The sequence below is a fragment of the Aquarana catesbeiana genome, linkage group LG11, assembly GCF_042186555.1.
Source record: "Aquarana catesbeiana isolate 2022-GZ linkage group LG11, ASM4218655v1, whole genome shotgun sequence".
Lineage (NCBI taxonomy): Eukaryota > Metazoa > Chordata > Amphibia > Anura > Ranidae > Aquarana > Aquarana catesbeiana.
This window is the reverse complement of record NC_133334.1, coordinates 111108882-111130461: the sequence shown is the minus strand read 5'-3', so window position 1 is coordinate 111130461 and position 21580 is coordinate 111108882. Positions and strand designations below refer to the sequence as shown.

The 21580-nt window shown below is 44.0% G+C and overlaps 1 protein-coding gene across 1 annotated transcript in view; it reads left to right on the top strand.

Moving 5' to 3' along the window:
- The first annotated feature begins 6505 nt into the window (after positions 1–6505).
- The window catches only part of LOC141112990 (uncharacterized), a 72117-nt gene continuing 57042 nt past the window's right edge, over positions 6506–21580 (top strand). Inside the window, exon 1 of the mRNA XM_073606066.1 lies at positions 6506–7677. Coding sequence (XP_073462167.1) covers positions 6559–7677 — 1119 coding nt within the window. The 5' untranslated portion in view covers positions 6506–6558. The remainder of the gene's footprint in view (positions 7678–21580) is intronic.

Below are 21580 nucleotides of genomic sequence, written 5' to 3'. Positions count from 1 at the left end.
GCGCCCAGAACCAAAAATATTCTTACAAGCTATCAGCATGATCATTGAGGAGGAAGAGGCACTGGTGCTGGTGCCACAACACTGCAACCCCTCACAGATACTCTAGTTGGAGCGCAGGAACGAGCCCTGCTGCAAAGTATTGCATCAAAAATTGTAATTACACGCCCCTGTTAAACAGGGGCTGAAAAATTGGGCCTTAGCCACTGGTGGCGGCGCCCAGAACCAAAAATATTCTTACAAGCTATCAGCATGATCATTGAGGAGGAAGAGGCACTGGTGCTGGTGCCACAACACTGCAACCCCTCACAGATACTCTAGTTGGAGCGCAGAAACGAGCCCTGCTGCAAAGTATTGCATCAAAAATTGTAATTACACACCCCTGTTAAACAGGGGCTGAAAAATTGGGCCTTGGGCACTGGTGCTGGTGCCACAACACTGCAACCCCTCACAGATACTCTAGTTGGAGCGCAGGAACAAGCCCTGCTGCAAACGATTGCATCAAAAATTGTAATTACACGCCCCTGTTAAACAGGGGCTGAAAAATTGGGCCTTGGACACTGGTGCTGGTGCCACAACACTGCAACCCCTCACAAATACTCTAGTTGAGTGCAGCAACGAACCCTCCTTGCAAAATATTGCATCAAAAATTGTAATTACACGCCCCTGTTCAACAGGGGCTGAAAAATTGGGCCTTAGCCACTGGTGGCGGCGCCCAGAACCAAAAATATTCTTACAAGATATCAGCATGATCATTGAGGAGGAAGAGGATAGTCATTCAACATAACAGGATAGTCACTCAGCATCAGCATAGGCAGTCTTGAAGGGATCTGACTTTTCAAAAAAAATTATTCGGTTACATCAGCATCAGGTGCTTGGTAGCTGGTGATGATCCAAGACTGATTCATTTTTATGAAGGTCAGTCGATCGACCGAGTCGGTGGACAGGCGCACCCTGTGATTGGTTACAAAACCTCCAGCAGCACTGAATGTGCGTTCCGAAAGAACGCTGGATGCAGGACAGGCCAGTAGCTCAATTGCATACTGTGCAAGCTCTGACCAGTGATCCATCCTCAAGACCCAGTAACCCAGAGGATTTTCGGTGGGAAAGGTGTCCAAGTCAGATCTTGCCCCTAGGTATTCCTGCACCATGTAAAAGAGACGCTGGCAATGGTTGCTGGAACCGATCATACCTTGGGGCTTGTCTGAACGCATCGGTCAGACGGCCACCTTCTCCACCGCTCCTTCTTTGGCTGACCAAAACCTCAGCAACACGTTGTCCAGGAACAGGAGTTTGTAACCTCCCAGTCTCTAGGAACGCGTTGCACAGATCTTTCTGCAAGGCCTCCCGAAGATGTTTCATCTTCTGCTCCCTCTCCGAGATAAGATAAGGTCCACAATCTTACCCATGTAATGTGGATCAAGGAGGGTTGCCAGCCAGTATTGATCCCTTTCCTTGATACCACGAATACGAGGATCCTTACGCAGGCTTTGCAGGATCAGGGAGGCCATGCAGTGTAGGTTTGATGAGGAATTCGGTCTGGAGTCCTCTGGGTCACTAAGGACGACATGATCCGCAGCCACCTCCTCCCAGCCACGTACAAGTCCATGGGTTTCTTGGGACTGTAAATGGTCCCTTTAAGACTGCTGCTGATGCTGAGTGCCAGGCTCCACCTCCATACTGACATAATCCTCCTCTTCCTCCTCCTCCTCCTCCTCGTCCTCTTTCTGTGTGATCGGCGGGCACGCAGGAACACTGTTTGGATAAAGGGGGCCTTGAGAGCTAAGGAAGACCTCCTCTTCCTGCCTCTGTTCTGCCTCAAGAGCCCTGTCCATTATTCCACGCAGCGTGTGCTCCAACACGTGAACAAGGGGGACAGTGTCACTGATGCATGCACTGTCACTGCTCACCATCCCCGTGGCCTCCTCAAATGGTGACAGGACAGTGCATGCATCCCTGATCATGGCCCACTGGCATGGGGAAAAAAAAACAAGCTCCCCTGACCCTGCCCTGGTGCCATAGTCGCACAGGTACTCATTGATGGCCCTCTGCTGCGTGTGCAGCCACTGCAGCATGGCCAACGTTGAGTTCCACCTGGTGGGCATGTCACAGATTAGGTGCTTCTTGGGCAGGTTAAATTCCTTTTGGAGGTCAGCCAGCCGAGCACTGGCATTATATGACCTGTGGAAATGCACACAGACTTTCCTGGCCTGCCTCAGGATATCCTGTAAGCCCGGGTATCTGCCCAAGAACCACTGCACCACCAAGTTAAGGACATGAGCCAAACAGGGCACATGGGTCAGTTGTCCCTGTCGGAGGGTGGAGAGGGGGTTGGTGCCATTGTCGCAAACCACCATACCTGCCTTAAGCTGGTGTGGCGTCAACCACCTCTGAACCTGCCCCTGCAGAGCTGACAGAATCTCTGCCCCAGTGTGGCTCCTGTCCCCCAAGCACACTAGCTCAAGCACTGCATGGCATCTTTTGGCCTGCATGCTTGCGTAGCCCCTTGAACGCCTACGGAGCACCACTGGTTCCGAAGTCAAATCACAGGAAGAGGCCATGGAGGAAGAAGAAGAGGAGGGTGTGGAGGAGAGAGGTGTGGCAGAATCACCACTAGTAGTATTTTGGAGGCGTGGTAGCAGAACAACCTCCAACACAACTGAATCTTGTCCTGCATCCTTCCCAGCTGCCAGAAGAGTCACCCAGTGCACGGTGAAAGATAGGTAACGTCCCTGTCCATGCCTACTGGACCATGAGTCAGCGGTAATATGCACCTTACCCTGTCCAGAAAGGCCAAGACATTGCCTTCCACATGCCGGTAGAGAGCCGGAATCACCTTCTGTGAGAAAAAGTGGCGTTTGGGAACCTGCCACTGAGGAACCACACATTCCACAAACTCATGGAAGGGGGCAGAGTCTACCAACTGAAAAGGCAGCAGTTGAAGTGCTAGCAATTTAGCCAAGCTAGCATTCAACCGCTGGGCATGTGGATGGCTGGGAGCAAACTCCTTTCGGTGGTGCAGCAGCTGGGGCAGGGAAATTTGCCTGGTACAATCTGACGTTGGTGTACCGATAGCAGTTTGCCCCCAAGTACTTGGCTGTGACACACCTAATTCTACACCTTCATTCTTCTCAGTGCAGGTCTCAGAGAAGACTGAAGGTATAGTGGGGTTGGAGATCCCAGCTGATGAGGAGCAAGGAGAGGTCCTCTTTGTTCTTTGGTGTGGGTCTTTTATGTACGCTTGGCAACGAACTGCATGGCAGGTCAACATATGTCTGGTCAAGCATGTGGTGCCCAAGCGGGAGATGTTTTGGCCACGAGAGAAACGCTTGAGACATATGTTGCAAATAGCAGCGGTGGGATCTGATGCACTCGTCTCAAAAAAGGCCCACACCAAAGAACTTTTGGAATAACGCGCAGAGACAGCAGCGCTCTGCACATGCGGAGCTCTGCGGTGTGATGCAGTCGGTGTGCTACCCTTAAGCTGGCCCCTGGAGGGCATCCTGCCTCGTTGGTGATGTGCCTCCTCCTCCTCCTCCTCTCTCCTATCAGGCACCCACGTGGAGTCAGTGACCTCATCATCCCTTCCCTCCTCATCACTGGAGCAAAGCTGGCAGTATGCTGCAGCTGGGGGAACATGACTGCCAGATTGCTGTCCTTCTTGGGCACCCCCTCTCTCTGGGCTCACGTTACTGCCTTCCTCTAGCTGCATACCATCATCGGAGCCTTCAAAGCGTTGGGCATCCTCCTGGAGCATGTACCCAACACTGTGGTCAAACAGTTCGGGGGACTCCTCAGGAGGACATGGTGGGGCTAGGGAAGGAGTGACTGATGCCATTGAGCCGAGGGACATGCGGAAGACTCTACCAAGTCTTCCGCATGTTGCAGCTCAACACAACCAGCTGCCGAAAAAAAGGACAAGCGTGTCCCACGGCCACGTGCTGATGAGGATGCACCGTCTCCGTGACCAGCACTGTTGCCTCTAGACACAGAGCCTGCTTGCCCTCTTTTATTGGCTTGTGACTGTCTGCCTCTCCTTGTTGGCCTTCCAGACATACTAATGGCCTGCAGTGAGATGTAGCTGCACAAAGCTGGGATATATACATATACTGATACTGCAGCTAGCAGAATCAACTGCCTGCCTGTAGTATTATTAGTATGAGAACACCAGCAATTGTCTTCAGGTAGCTTTAGGTGCACACTGTGCAGAGGACGCACTACACTAACTGTAAATACTGTAGCTGCCTGCCTGTGGTATTAATAGGATCAGAAGAACACCACTAATTTTCTTCAGGTAGCTTTAGGTGCACACTGTGCAGAGGAAACAGTGCACTAACTGTAAATACTGTAGCTGCCTGCCTGTGGTATTAATAGGAGCAGAACAACAGCAATTGTCTCCAGGTAGCTTTAGGTGCACATTGTGCAGAGGACGCACTACACTAACTGTAAATGCTGTAGCTGCCTGCCTGTGGTATTAATAGGATAAGAAGAACGCCACTAATTTTCTTCAGGTAGCTTTAGGTGCACACTGTGCAGAGGACACAGTGCACTAACTGTAAATACTGTAGCTGCCTGCTTGTGGTATTAATAGGATCAGAACATCACTAATTTTCTTCAGGTAGCTTTAGGTGCACACTGTGCAGAGGACACAGTGCACTAACTGTAAATACTGTAGCTGCCTGCCTGTGGTATTAATAGGAGCAGAACAACAGCAATTGTCTCCAGGTAGCTTTAGGTGCACATTGTGCAGAGGACGCACTACACTAACTGTAAATGCTGTAGCTGCCTGCCTGTGGTATTAATAGGATAAGAAGAACGCCACTAATTTTCTTCAGGTAGCTTTAGGTGCACACTGTGCAGAGGACACAGTGCACTAACTGTAAATACTGTAGCTGCCTGCTTGTGGTATTAATAGGATCAGAACATCACTAATTTTCTTCAGGTAGCTTTAGGTGCACACTGTGCAGAGGACACAGTGCACTAACTGTAAATACTGTAGCTGCCTGCCTGTGGTATTAATAGGAGCAGAACAACAGCAATTGTCTCCAGGTAGCTTTAGGTGCACACTGTGCAGAGGATGCACTACACTAACTGTAAATGCTGTAGCTGCCTGCCTGTGGTATTAATAGGAGCAGAAGAACACCACTAATTTTCTACCTGTACAGAACCATCCACAGGGGGTTGTTTACCCTAAAAGAGAATAAAAGCAAGACTTCTATCACGATGTATTCAAGACAATGGGTGTGAGCTGCTAATGCTGTGAAAGAAGCACAAGTCATAATGTTTATTCAATTTAGTCTGAATTCTCTAATACACTGCAGCTAGATTTTCCTAGACCATCTAACAAGGTGAGTAGGAGGGCAGTGGTTATATATCTGATTAGTGCCCAAGGGAAATCTAGTACTTATTATTTTTACATCAGGTAAGTTCATTTATGATACTAGGAGCATTTGGGCACCCAAGCATCTAAAACATGCATATTGCAGAACCACCAGATTACAGACGGAACTAGTACAATACAGCAACGCCTGGATAAAAAGAGAAGTGCCATACAGTTGGGCTGTTAATGCTGTGTATCGCAAGGCTTCATTTTTGACAGCAATTTGCTTTTAAAGTATGCATAATCTCCATCACACACCAGACCAACATATACCCAACCGCAGGGTGCTGGAGCAACTGGTGGATGGTGCCACAACTATCAGATAAAAGATATGTTGCCAACACATCTTAATCTTCTGTGGCACCTATGATGTATGACAGACTGAACAAATTTTTTCACAGAAGATTAAGGTGTGCTGGCAACTTTTATCTTTTTAAAATATGCCACACAGTTGTCAGCATCTGTCAATTCTGAAAGTTAAAAAACCTACTAGTAATGAATGGTTATTTCTCTAATACATTCAAACCAAGTTTAACCAGATGTCCAATAGTGCTGTCCCTTCAACGTGCTTCCATTAGGTACTGTGCTTTGTGTTGCACGGCACTTTTTTTTACCAGACCCCATATTAATGTGGCTTGTGTGTTTAGCAGTATCATATGCATTTGTTTGAAGAACAGAGAAGTATTTTTAGTAAAATCTATTGTAATAGGATTTTTATCAGAAGGTATTTTGTACCTTTTTGTAACCTAGCAGACTTGATTATATAAGTGCAGACTCTATATAGTAGAGTATGCAATACTACTACAGTACTGTTCAGTACTCTATAATGATTGTTTGCTTCTGTAAAACTTTCATCTCTGATGTTACGTAACTGTGCCATGTGCTCATTCATGCGCTATGGCTTATTGATTAAACGCCACAGCACATATTCACAGATTGTTGCGTTTTGTATTTCTCTTGGTAATGGAATGGATTGCTTCCTAGTTTGGCAGTGCCTGAAGAACTGTTTCACTGAAACAATCAATATCATTTAATGCCTGCTGGGCTACATTTTCCACCCATGTGATTTTGTGAAACATTCTTTACGTCAGTAGACATCAGTACGCAACTCATATTGAGATATCCCAGGCAAGGTTAAACATAGTTGGTTTCAACTGGCATCAGAGTGTGTTTGAGAAATCATGAGCATTCAGAGAGAGGGAAGAAGAATCAGACTGCCAGAAACTAGAACATCTTGGGAGGACAAAGGTACTTCTGAAGTAGCAGCTGGAAAACTGGAGGTTATGGAGAAGTTCTTCACACCACTGCCCCATTCTAGCAGCCAGAGACCATCCAAGAGCAGTTCAAAAGGAAAATCTAGCTGGGATGGGACCAGGAACCATTACTATAAAGAGTCTATGTCTTCTTCCTCACCTTCTTCGTCTTCAAGCCCATGGTCATCAGAATCTAATTTCAGAGTCCATGGACAGTTTCAAGGATACAACTCTCGTGCTCCCCATTCACGTTCCTGTAACGACATATCGCTGGGAAAGGGGAGAGGAAATGAGGACAAAAGGAATTTTGTTTCTAAGCAAGATGCTTTACATGCTAAAAAAGCTGTCCAACAAGAAATAGATAATTTGTCTCCAGTAAGAAGTAGAACAGGGTCAGCTAAAAAAAGCCATTCAGGAGAGTCAAAGGAGGCAGGTTCCAACAACAAGAGTGGAAGAGAGGATAAAAAAACTTTAAAAAATGGTGGTCGAAGAGCTAAATCAATGGAGGCACTAGTGGAAAAGGAAGCCAGGAAGAAAGAAGGTAAAGGAAAAAAGCGAGTCACTATAGAGAAGCAGAGATTTTCTCGCTTTCTAGATGAAATAACTGTCCAGGTATTAAGCCCATCAAACCTGAACTCTTTGGGCATTAAAGAAAGGCAGAATCTAGGCAATCGTGACCAGTGGAAGAACTCAAGTACTGACAGCTTGGGTTCCCGAGGTAAAAGAAGCCAACACAATTCTGTAGCAGAACATCAGGAAGGGAGAAAGAAAGGCAAAGGAAAAATGGGGTCTGCTACAAAAGCAAAAGTGAGTGCGGATCTCCCTGAGCCCTGGAGGAGGAGAGATAAGAGTACCAGTCCGGACTCTGTGACCTCCTCAACACGACACAGATGTGACAGAGAGGATGCAAACCTAAGTGCTTCAAACACAGGTCACCAACCAAGAAGAACAAGCCGGAGGCTGTCACAGGAAAATGTTGGAAAGCCATTGGATCACAAAGAAAGGGATAAAAAAGATGGTGTCTTAAGTGGAAAGCCAAAAGGAAAGGTGGGCTGAATCTTTAACAGGGACACCGATTACCACAATAATGTAAATAAATACTGTATACTATATTCATTAGGAAAGCATGTTATTTTTTTGTCAACAAAATGAACTTGAAGTTTACAATGTCTTTGTAATAATGCTATTCCAGTACATAAATACAATCCTGGGAAGAGTTTAAAGCCCGACCTCAAGAAAAGAATCCATATTTGCAGATGGGTGAGGATTAAATACTTGTTATGCCTAGGGGTTACTGTACAAGTATCTTTACTTAGCACTGGGGGGAGTCTGCTGGAGCAAGGTATATTGTAAATATTTACCACTTCAATACTGGGCACTTTTACCCCCTTCCTGCCCAGGCCAATTTTCAGCTTTCTGCTCTGTCGCATTTTTAATGATAATTGCGCGGTCATGCAACACTGTACCCAAACAAAAATTTTAGCATTTTTTTGAGACAGATAGTGCTTTCTTTTGGTTGTATTTAATCACCACTGAGTTTTTTTATTGATTGCAAAATAAATGAAAAAAGACCGAAAATTTTGAAAAAACGTTTTTTTGTTTCTGTTATAACATTTTCTAAAGAAGTAATTTTTCTCCTTCACTGATGGGTACTGATGAGGTTGCACTAACGGGCACTTAAGAGGAGGCACTAATATGCAGCACTGTTGGGTACTGATAGCCGGCACTGATATGCAGCACTGATGGGCAGCCTTTATGGACACTAATGGATGGCACTGATGAGTACCAATAGGTGGCATTGATGGGAAGGTACTGATAGGCATCACTGGTGGGCATCACTGATGGGCAATGGTGGGCATAACTGATAATCATTGCACTGATTATCTGTGCAGATCCCCCCTGTCAGGAAAGCCGCTTATCGGCTCTCCTCTACTCATGTGCTGTCAGCGTAAGTAGAGGAATGCCAATAACCAGCACTTCCTATTTACACTGTGATCAGCTGTGATTGGACACAGCTGATCACATGGTAAAGGGCCTACATCATAGCAACACACCGCACCTCCGATCGCTGCGCTGGGCGCCCCCAGGGGAGCACACGAGCGGCATGATGTGAAGGATGTCATATGATGTCCAGTCACAACTATTAAACCACTGCCCGGCTGTCATTTTGCTATAGGCTGGGTTGAATGTGGTTAAATAAGCTTTCTCTGCCCCTAGACTAAACAAGCAATCAACCCTTGCAATGCAGAAGAGAGAATTCATAGCGAGGGTAGATTTTTTTTTCCTAGAGTTGGGCTTTAAAGTAGATGTAAAAATCCTAAATGAATGGCATTCACTTTGCTTGCACACATGTATAAAACAATTGCAATTTTTCTTTAAATACTTGTGTTCACCTTTTTATACTTTCTTAGTGCTGGTGATCTTCTTCAGTCACTTCCTGTCTACATGCAGGCACTCCAGCAATCCCTGCATGGCATTTGTCAGGGTGGGTCTCCTGATTGTGACAACAGTGTGCCATACCTGCCTAATGTGTGTTTGGATGGCCACTTATAGTCTCCATCAGAAGGTTGTGTGACTGGGTGACAGTGCAAGGATAACGTTGGAAAGGAGGCGCAGACTGTTGTCACTCTGTAAAAGGAAGTACCTGAACATAAACCTTCATGGCAGGATCACCAGTTGTTATTTTATTAGTAACTGCAAATTTAAAAAAATTCAGATTTATTTGTAAAGCTTATAGTATATTTTAGTGGTTGGGTTTACTTGTGCTATAAGTTTAAATTGTGTTCTTTATGTAATTTCTTCTATATATTTGGTACAACATATCTGCATGCAAAAAATAACATTTCTTATAGTTTAATAGCCACAAGGATATTATAATATAGTAAGCTGGTGTTTTATGACTTAATAACAACCTGTTGGTTTCTAATATACTGTATATGTAATGTACTATATATTTTGAACAGCTGAAAGTCTTCTGATATACTGATCTGCAAGCATTAAATATCCAGGAGATAGGACAAGTATTAAGATCACATCACAGGCACATGCGATCATAAATTGTCTTTTTAAAGTTTTCAACAAACAAAAAAAAAAAGCTTGACTTTACATAAGTACGTATAGCTAACACCGAATAAATGTAGGATCGGTTGCCATCTCTCCAAAGAAAAGTATAGTATATTTTTAGTGGACACATACTGTATATTTAGTTATTGCAGTGTTGCCTTAAAGTAAAACTTTCATATAGTTAAATGCTTTCTCTTCTATAGTTTTGTTGTAATAAATGTAGTGGTTTATAGTTTAACTAATGGTCGGAGCTCAGTATTTGATGCAGCCCCATTTAAACTCACTACTTATTACAATTACTGATATAAGATACAGTATCAGGTTCAAAAGTAGCGCATTGTTTTGTCTATCAAATAAAGTTGGCCATAGATGGATTGAAATCCAGCCGCTTAAGTAGCGACTGACTGAATTTAGATCTACAGTATCTATGGAATTGGCTGCAGTGCTGATTAGTTTATTCTGGCAGCAGAGTCCCACTATCAGAATACAATATCACAGCGGGGAGAATACCTTCATCCGCCTTGAATATGTAGATAGGGAATCCATCCTTTTTTGATCAACCAGCTGGCTGATAAAAAAATGTATAATCTATGTCCAGCTTTAGACTAGCATTGAGAAAAGGAGCAGGAAAGTACAGTCATACCTTAGTACGGTAAAGCTGAAAGCAAAGCCTGAATATGTAATAAGCACATTTAAATTTACATTTAAATTAGATAGAAATGATTTTAACAACCATTGATATGAATAGCTGCAAAGGGTGGACCAAAACAATATTGAACCCTACGGACTAAGACTGGGGTGCCATTAACCACTTAACCCTCGGCCCATAGCCGAATGATGGCTACAGCACGGCTCGATAACTCTGGAAGGGTGTACATTGACGTCCTCCCAGAATCGCGCTCCTGCGAATCACGGATCATCGTAAATGGCTGCTGACATGCGCTGTTCACAACGTGAATAAAATGACTGAGCGATCACTTGTAAACAAACCGGTGTCATGTCTGGTTCTTCTCACTCCTCTCTGTACCGATCGGTACAGTGTGAGCGGAGAGGGAAGAAATCGGTTGCAGCAGAGCTGTGGGCTGGATCTGTAGTGCCCACAGCGCTGCTCTGTGCCCATTGCAGCCTCATCCATCCATCCATGCTCAGCCATCCCTCTGTCATACTCATCCATCCATGCTCAGCCATCCATACTCAGCAATACTCATCCATCCATGCTCAGCCATCCCTCTGTCATACACATCCTTCCATGCTCAGCCATCCAGACTCAGCAATACTCATCCATCCATACTCAGCAATACTCATCCATCCATCCATGCTAAGCCATCCCTTTGTCATACTCATCCATCCATGCTCAGCCATCCGTACTCAGCAATACTCATCCATCCATGCTCAGCCATCCCTCTGTCATACACATCCTTCCATGCTCAGCCATCCAGACTCAGCAATACTCATCCATCCATCCATGCTAAGCCATCCCTTTGTCATACTCATCCATCCATCCATGCTCAGCCATCCACACTCAGCAATACTCATCCATCCATCCATGCTCAGCCATCCCATCCACCCCCAGCCATACTCAGCGTACCCAGCCATACCCAACCATACTCAGTAATACCCAGCCATCCCAGCCATACTCAGCCATACTCAGCCATCCACATTTATGGCTCAACCATGCTCAGCCATCCCCATCCACGGCTCATCCATCCCCATTCATGCTCATCCATGTCACTACAGTGCCTCACAAAATGTGTAATTGGTAGTAAAATTAGATTTGAGAAATGTATGCCTCTATACACCTGATGCTGCTCCCTGCATGTTGGGCCTCTGTATGTGGCCAGGCTGTAGAAAAGTCTCCCACATGTGGTGTCACCTTACTCAGGAAGAGTAGCAGAAGCTATTTTGGGGTATAGTTTTTTGTTTTTTACATGCTATGTGTTAGAAATATTGTATAAATGGACAACTTTGTGTAAAAAAAGGTGTTATTTTCTTTCCACATTTTCCAAAAACTTGTGGAAAAAAATGACATGTTCGAAAGACTCATCATGCCCTATAGATTATACGTTGGGGTGTTTTCTTTCCAAAACTGGGTCATTTGTGGGGCGTTTCCATTGTCCTGGTGCTCCAGGGCCTTCAAAAGTGCAAGAGGTAGTCAGGAAATTAGATGTGTAATTTATGCTCCAAGAACACCTGAAGGTGCTCCCTGCATGTTGGACCTCTGTATGTGGCCACGCTGTGTAAAAGTCCCACACATGTGGTATCACCATACTGAGGAGGAGTAGTAGAATGTGTTTTGGGGTGTAATTTGTGGTATGCATATGCTGTGTGTAAGAAATAATTTGCTAATATGACAATTTTGTGGAAGAAAAAAAAATCTTTATTTTGCAAAGAATTGTGGGAAAAAATTATAACTTCAAAAAACTCACCATGCCTTACATTGGAATGTCTGCTTTCCAAAAGGAGTTCATTTGGGGGGTATTTGTACTTTCCTGACATTTCAGGGTCTCAAGAAATGAGACAGGCCGTCAGTACTTCAGGTGTGATCAATTTTCAGAGATTGGCACCACAGCTTGTGGACTCTATAACTTTCACAAAGACTAAATAATATACACCAATTTGGATTCTTTTTACCAAAGATATGTAGCAGTATAAATTTTGGCCAAAATGTATGAAGAAAAATAACTAATTTGCAAAATTTTGTAACAGAAACGTAGAAAAATGCATTTTTTTACAGAATTTTCAGTCTTTTTTTTTATAGCGCAAATAAAAAACCCAGCGGTGATTAAATACCACCAAAAGAAAGCTGTATTTATGTGAAAAAAAAATGAAAAAAAAAATATGGGTAGTGTTGCATGACTGAGTAATTGTCATTCAAAATGTGAGAGCACCGAAAGCTGAAAATTGGTCTGGTTAGGAAGGGGGGTTTAAGTGCCCAGTGGTCAAGTGGTTAAAGTTCATGTACATGTAAAGGCAGGTGTCCCAATACTTTTGAATCTATCTTTCAAAAAGGGAAAATATTTACTCTAATAAGGCAGTAAAAAAGCAGTAAGAAGCTCAGAGGTGATGCGCACAGTCCCATAACCCAATTCAACCAGTAAACCCTCGTGTTTCATCACCCCAGTGCAATCTGAACATCGAAGGATGATTTTTGCCTCTTAATCCACTTGTTTTAATATGATACCACTGTAGGGGTAGGTATATAGCAGGTCCATGAGTACCCCTAACTGATCTTTTAGCCATATACAACATGAGGCAGTATCCCAGAGCTAACCTTTACCATTTCCAATAAAACACATCCTAAAATCCACCTTAATCACCTTAACCCTATCCTGACCATAGGTCATTGATGCCTAAATACCCAAGCCAAATTTAACAGAATCAGTATGTCTTGGTTAACAAAAACTCTTTGTTTAACCGCATCAGCCCCGGAAGGTTTTACCCCCTTCCTGACCAGAGCACTTTTTGGGATTCGGCACTGCGTCATTTTAACTGACAATTGCATGGTCGTGCGACGTTGCACCTAAACAAAATTGACGTCCTTTTTTTTTTTCCACAAATAGAGCTTTCTTTTGATGGTATTTGATCACCTCTGCGGTTTTTATTTTTTGCGCTATAAACAAAAAAAGAGCGACAATTTTGAAGAAAACGCAATATTTTTTACATTTTACTATAATAAAGATCCCCCAAAAAATTTATAAAAAAACGATTTTTTCCTCAGTTTAGGCCGATATGTATTCTTCTACATATTTTTGGTAAAAAAAATCGTAATAAGCGTATATTGATTGGTTTGCGCAAAAGTTATAGCGTCTACAAAATAGGGGATAGTTTTATGGCATTTTTATTATTATTTTTTTAAAAATTAGTAATGGCGGCTATCTGCGATTTTTATCAGGACTGCGACATTATGGCGGACACATCGGACAATTTTGACACATTTTTGGGACAATTGGCATTTTTACAGCGATCGGTGCTATAAAAATGCATTGATTACTGTAAAAATGTCACTGGCAGTGAAGGGGTTTATCACTGCGGGGCGGTCAAGGGGTTAATGTGTTCCCTATTGTGTGTTCTAACTGAAGGGGGGGAGGGGACTGTGTAGAGGAGATGACAGATCGCTCTTCATACTCTGTATGAAGAGTGATCTGTCTGTTTTCGGTTCTCCGTGTGCCCCGAGCGATTGCGGGAGCCCGGCGGTGATCGCGGCCTCCAGGCACTATCATCGGCGCGGGGGGCGAGCGGGGGGGCCCCCTAGTGGCCAAAGATAAAAGCGGCGTAACCTGACGGCGTTTAACGCAGCCGAGCCATGTTGCTGCAGTACAACTGCGGCAGCTGGTCGGCAAGGGGTTAATGGGATCACAAAATGTATACATAATTTTAAAGATCTTTAAAGATTGTAAAGATATAAAGATGTTCATTTATTATTATTTTTAATAGTGCAGCTTTATCTGATACTTTTGTTTTCAATCTCTTTTTTATTTAATTTTAAAACACTTATACAGATACTATATATATAGTTTGGGTTCTAGTTCTATCTTAAATTCTTACATAATTTTACCTATATTTCCTCTCATTCATACCTCTATTGTCCATTCGTCTATATACAGTACACACCACACATCTGATACTTTTGAATAGATGGCAGTGTTGGTGAACACTGCAGCCTGAGCATGGCAGTGTGCATGTGCAGGCTAAAGGCTTTCATTTTCTTTTGACAATGGAGCCTCCAGCCTGCTTGTGATAACTATATCAGAGCTGACATAGTGATCACATGATTGAGAACCACTCTGATTGGTTCCTAATTGACAGTTGGGACTGCAGTGGTCACTGACAGCTGGGACTGAGAGCCATCAGCTCAGGAAATGTCAGATGCTGGCTCTCATAGGGAGGAATATTTATTAACATGTCCTCAGCATGAGTCATTAGGCTGGGGAATGTAAAAAATCATAGAATGGAGGACACAAAAATTCTGCAGCACACACACCCTAAAAATCAGCAAAGAGGGGACTTGTTTGATGTTTCTAATTGCAAAACATAGGTCATAGTTTGTAAATATATGTGGAATATATGTGGAAGGTAGATAACCTTTATAATGTATATAAAAAATAATAATAATTGTATAAAAAATACTTTATGGTCCTTCCTATTTGGTACAAACTAAGTTACAACTGACCGTTCTGCCTTCTGACTACAGAGTACTACCGAGTACAGGGCCTTGAAAAAGTATTCATACTACTTGAAATACTACTTGACATTTTCTACATCTTGTTATGTTACAACCAAAAATGTAAATGGATTTTATTGTGATTTTATTTGATAGACCAATACAAAGTGACACATAATTGTGAAGTGGAAGGAAAATGATAACTGGTTTTCAAAACGGTACCCCTAACTACCCCCTAACTAAAATCTAGTGGAACCAGTTGCCTTCAGAAGTCCCCTAATTAGTATATAGTAATTATACATTACTAAACAGTATACTGTAATTAGTAAATTACACCTGTGTGTAATTTCATCTCAGTATAAATACAGCTGTTCTGTGAAGCCCTCAGAGGTTTGTTAGAGAGCCTTAGTGAACAAACAGCCCGATGAAGGCAGCTCAGCAAAGCTGGCCCCCCTGAGCTGATGAAGGCCAAGGAACACACCAGACAGGTGATCAGGGATAAAGTTGGTTGTGGAGAACTTTAAAGCAGAGTTAGGTTATAGAAAAAAATCCCAAGCTTTGAACATCTCACGGAGCACTGTTCGATCAATGATCTGAAAATGGAAAGAGTATAGCACAACTGCAAACCTACCAATACATGTCCGACCACCTAAACTGACAGGCCGGGCAAGGAGAACATTAATCAGAGAAGCAGCCAAGAGGCCCATGGTAACTCTGGAGGAGCTGCAGGGATCCACAGCTAAGGTGGGAGACAACTATTAGTAAAGCACTCTACAAATCTGGCCTTTTTCGAAGAGTGGCAGAAAGAAAGCCATTGTTAAAAGAAATAAGCCATATGAAGTCCCGTTTGCAATTTGTGAGAAGCCATGGGGGGGGGGGGGGGGGGCACAGCAAACATGTGGAAGAAGGTGCTCCAGTCAGATGAGGCCAAAATTGAACTTTTTGGCCTAAAAGCAAAACACTATGTGTTGCAGAAAACTAACACTGCACACCACCCTGAGCACACCATCCCCACTGTGAAACATGGTGGTGGCAACATCATGTTGTGGGGATGCTTTTCTTCAGCAGGGACAGGGAAGCTGGTCAGAGTGGATGGGAAGGTGGATGGAGCCAAATAGAGGGCAAGCTTAGAAGAAAACCTGTTAGAGTCTGCAAAAGACTTGAGACTGGGGCAGGGGTTCACCTTCCAGCAGGACAACGACCCTAAACATACAGCAAGAGCTACAATGGAATGGTTTAGATCAAAGCATATTTATGTGTTAGAATGGCCCAGTCAAAGTCCAGACCTAAATCCAATTGAGAATCTGTGCAAGACTTGAAAATTGTTGTTCACAGATGCTCTCCATCCAATCTGACAGAGCTTGAGTTATTTTGTAAAGAAGAATGGGTAAAAATTTCACTCTTTAGATGTTCAAAGCTGGTAGAGACATATCCAAAAAGACTTGCAGCTCTAATTGCAGCAAAAGGTGGTTCTACAAAGTATTAACTCAGGGGGGCTGAATACAAATGCACATCACACTTTTCACCAGTGACGTATCAACGGGAGGGGGGGTCCACCCCAGGTGCTACACATTGGGAGGGGGGGTGTCAGCGAGTGACAGTGGGGCGCCAGGCACAGGCAGCGGCACTGTGACAGCCAGGGCAGGGAGAGGTGAGCTGTGACAGAGTGCCTGGGTGCGGACCATACCTGGGTGACTGACACCCAGGGCCGGCCGCCGGATTCACTCTACACCGCTCACAGCAGGGCAGAGAGACAGTGAGCAGCACTGAATAGAGGATGGCAACTGCTGGACTTAACTTTCCAAGTTAACCAGCAGGTGATTGGTTGCTAGGTGGTCCTAGCAACCAGTCATTAGCTTGTTAATATGAAAGATTAACTCCAGCAGTTCCCGCCCTCTATTCAGCGCTGCTGCGTCTCCAGCTCTGCATGCATGCCCCAGTAAGGTAAGAAGGGGGTACAGAGCTGGGGGGCAATGTATAATATGCTGGGGTCCAGAGCTGTGGGGGGGCAATGTGTAATATGCAGGGGTACAGAGCCGGGGGGGCAATGTATAATATACAGGGATCCAGAGCTGGGGGGAGGCGATGTGTAATATGCAGGGGTCCAGAGCTGGGGGGGCAGTGTAATGTGCAGGGTTCCAGAGCTGGGGTGGGGGGCTGTGTAATGTGCAGGGATCCAGAGATAGTGTGGGGGGCTGTGTAATATGCAGGGGCCCAGAGCTGAGGAGGGGGGGAGCTGTGTAATGTGCAGGAGTCCAGAGCTGGGGTGGGAGGCAGTGTAATGTGCAGGGATCCAGAGATAGTGTGGGGGGCTGTGTAATGTGCAGGGGTCCAGACCTGTGGGGGGGCTGTGTAGTGTAAAGGGGTCCAGAGCTGCGGGGGGGGCTGTGTAATGTAAAGGGGTCCATACGTGCAGTTGTGGAGAGGTAGTGACAAAGAGATATTGGAGGTTGCAGGGGGCACAGTGGGGTGTTTTTACATTTTTAAGTGGGGGGGGGGGTGCCAGATATAGGATCTGCCCCGGGTGCCAAATGCTCTAGGTATGCCCCTGCTTTTCACATATTTATTTGTAAAAAAAATTGAAAACCGTTTATCATTTTCCTTCCACTTAACAATTATGTGCCACTTTGTGTTGGTCTATCCCATAAAATCCCAATAAAATACATTTACGTTTTTTGGATGTAACATGACAAAAAGTGGAACATTTAAAAAGGGTATGAATACTTTTTCAAGGCACTGTACATTTTTATTTAAATGCAATTAACAAGTTTGGGGCATAACATAGACAAAAGGCTGGTTCACACCAGCAGCATACATTAATGCATGGCTGCTAGTGTACGATGTAAAGACAGCGATGACGATGCTCCATAAACAGCGTATCAGAATATAACCTTTATTTAAAACTTTCATTCACAAGCTCCTCCAATGTAGTTCTGGGCTGATCCCTCACTTTTCTCATGATCATCCTTACTCCATGAGGCGAAATCTTACACGGAGCTCCAGACCAAGGGCGATTGATGGTTATTTTGTATTTTTATTTTCCAGCACTGCCTTAACCCGCTTGGGCAAGGAGTTCACCAGAGCTTCACAGGTTGCCACCGGAGTCCTCTTCCACTCCTCCATGACAACATCACGGAGCTGGTGGATGTCAGAGACTTTGCGTTTCTCCACCTTCTATCTGAGGATGCCCCACAGATGCTCAATAGGGTTTAGGTCTTGCCAGTCCATCACTTTTACCCTCAGATTCTTTAGCAAGGCAGTGGTCATCTTGGAGGTGTGTTTGGGGTCGTTATCATGTTGGAATACTGCTCTGCGGCCCAGTCTCCAAAGGGAGGGGATCATGCTCTGCTTCAGTATGTCACAGTATAAATTGGCATTCATGGTTTCCTCAAAGAACTGTAGCTCCCCAGTGCTGGCAGCACTCATGCAGCCCCAGACCATGACACTCCCACCACTATGCTTGACTGTAGGCAAGACGCACTTGTTGTTGTACTCCTCACCTGATTGCCGCCACACACGCTTGACACCATCTGAACCAAATAAGTTTATCTTGGTCTCATCAGACCACAGGACATGGTTCCAGTAATCCGTGTCCTTAGTCTGCTTGTCTTAAGCAAACTGTTTGCAGGCTTTCTTGTGCATTATTTGTAGAAGAGGCTTCCTTCTAGGATGACAGCCATTCAGACCAATTTGATGCAGTGTATGGTTTGAACTGACAGGCTGACCCCCCCACCCCTTCAACCTCTGCAGCAATGCTGGCAGCACTCATACATCTATTTCCCAAAGACAACCTCTGGATATGACGCTAAGCATGTGCACTCAACTTCTTTGGTCGACCATGGCAAGGCCTGTTCTGAGTGGAACCTGTCCTGTTAAACCACTGGTCTTGGACACCGTGCTGCAGCTCAGTTTCAGGGTCTTGGCAATCTTCTTATAGCCTAGGCCATCTTTATGTAGAGCAACAATTCTTTTTTGCAGATCCTCAGAAAGTTCTTTGCCATGAGGTGCCATGTTGAACTTCCAGTGACCAGAATGAGAGAGTGAGAGCGATAACACCAAATTTAATACACCTGCTCCCCATTCACACCTGAGACTATGTGACTCGGTAGTGGAGGGAGGAAAAATGGCTAATTGGGCCCAATTTTGGCATTTTCACTTAGGGGTGTACTCACTTTTGTTGTCAGTGGTTTAGACATTAATGAATGTGTGTTGAGTTATTTTGAGGGGACAGCAAATGTACACTGTTTTACAAGCTGTACACTCACTACTTTACATTGTAGCAAAGTGTAATTTCTTCAGCGTTGTCACATGAAAATATATAATAAAATATTTACAAAAATGTGAGGGGAACCCTCCCTTACGCTATCCAAAATGAACAATTTCTTTTTTTTCCTATAGTTCTACTTTAAAGTTACTTTCCTTACCCTTAGTTGTATCCCCACCCAAAGTCTAGTGTTATCTCTTCTGTTCCCATGATATGTTTACTATGTTATATCACTAATACTGAAACTTTGAAAAAAATGGAAAAAGACAATGGAAAAAGGTTACTAAAATGACAAAATTAGGAAAAATTTGAGTACCACATAAGTGACACTATCTACAGTATTTCTGTATTTATGTTCAACATTCTGCCTCTTGTTTTAAATGTTAAAGTCGCAATTTATCATTTGATCTGTAAGACTAAAGTGATTGTAAACGATCACCTTGTTAAACAACTCATTCAGTTTAAAATAGAAATGAAAGGCAAAACATTTTTGTATAGATATAAAAAAAAAACTGTAAATACCTTTTTCCCCTTTTTCATAAATGATCACATTCCCTCTGTTCCCGGCTGCATAAGAGCTGGGGGAGGAGAAGCAGCAGCACACTGGGTGTGCCAGTGAAGGGCTGTGCAGCGGGGGGCGTGTCAGGACCATGCTGTGCTCTCCTGCTTAGTGTGGTCAGTTTTTATTAGTAAAGCAGAGGGACTAGCAGGAACAGCAGGGATTTCACATAAAAGGAGCAATACAAGAAAAACAGGTTACTTTCCTATACAAGTACATGGTAGAACAGGCACATATCAGGAATATGAAGTGTTGGGGTAACAACAAATGTTTTAAGAAAAATACTTGGAATAAAATAAATGGCACCGCATTGCACCAACACACGCATTATCACAGCGCAAAAGGAAAAAAAGTTTCTACAGTACATAGTGGTAGAGAACTTTCAATGTGCTTCCAGGGAAATATGGAGAGCTTTTTATTAATCACCAGATTATTTAGATAAAAAAGGGTTAGTTTTTATCATACAAACATACCATAAAAAATCCTATATTGTCACACATAACACAAGTGTATTGCTTACATAAGATTTAATATGCATAAAACCAGCATATATGTGACACTGATAACACATGTCTACCCTTTGCATTCATGGTATGGCCCCAGAGGGTCTCAATCACCAGATATTGAAAGAATAGAGACAGAAATAGAGAGAAATATAGACAGAATTTCCACCAGAAGATCCTCACAAATACCCCTAAGAGATTTATTTTTGGCCTGTGAGGGGACATAAAGACAGACGCGAGCAGAAAACAACCATAAGTATGTATATACGGTTTTATTATTGGAAACTCATTTAAAGTGAAGACTCTTACCTAAATTAAACCAAGCAGAGTATATATTGGTAAAGGAGTAGTCCTACACTCATTGGTAACCACGTATACACGATAGCCATAACATCAAAAAGATATATGAGCTTCCATGGAGATGCATCAGGTTCTGGAATAATCTGTTGCATATGGAATAATTCTAAGAATTGAAACACTATATGCTTGGTGTGGTCCTGAAGAAGAGCTGGATCCATGGAATGCGTCTACTAAAGACGGGCATGTTTCTATGAACAGTTTTTATGTATTAGAGCTATACGATATTACCAAAAGTATTGGGACTCCTGCCTTTACACGCACATGAACTTTAATAGCATCCCAGTCTAATGCCCCGTACACACGGTCGGACTTAGTTCGGACATTCCGACAACAAAATCCTAGGATTTTTTCCGACGGATGTTGGCTCAAACTTGTTTTGCCTACACACGGTCGCACAAAGTTGTCGGAATTTCCGATCGACAACAACGCGGTGACGTACACCACGTACGACGAGACTAGAAAAGGCCGGTTCAGAACCAAGCGCGGCACCCTTTGGGCTCCTTTTGCTAATCTCGTGTTAGTAAAAGTTTGGTGAGAGACGATTCGCGCTTTTTCAGACTCGTGGCTTTCAGATCGTTTTCTGCCGTTCAGTTTGTGCTTGTGGGTTTGTATCTGCTCTTCAGTGCGTGCAGTCAGTTCGTATCGGAGTTTTCTGTGTGATCTTGCCTGCTCGTTGCTGTTTTTCAGGTCGCTCTTCACAGGCCTTGCTGTTCTTCAGTGCGTTTTGTTACTTCGTTCTGAGCAGCCGACCGTTTTCTAGCCATGTTTCGTATGCGTACTCCTCGTAGAGTTCGTGCTGTGCGGGGGCTTGGTGTTGGGGTCCTGATCTTGACACAAGTCCAGTCCATGAACAGGGTGGGGAGGAGTTCATGGACCAAGAATTGGTTGCTTCAGCGTGACCAGTTCTGTCATATGCCTTTGCTCCGTGAGATCCGTGAGAATAATCCTGATGATTTCAGGAACTTTCTCAGGATGACGGACCCCGTGTTTCACCGTTTGTTGCCTTCGCTGACCCCCTATATTAGCAGGCAGGATACCTG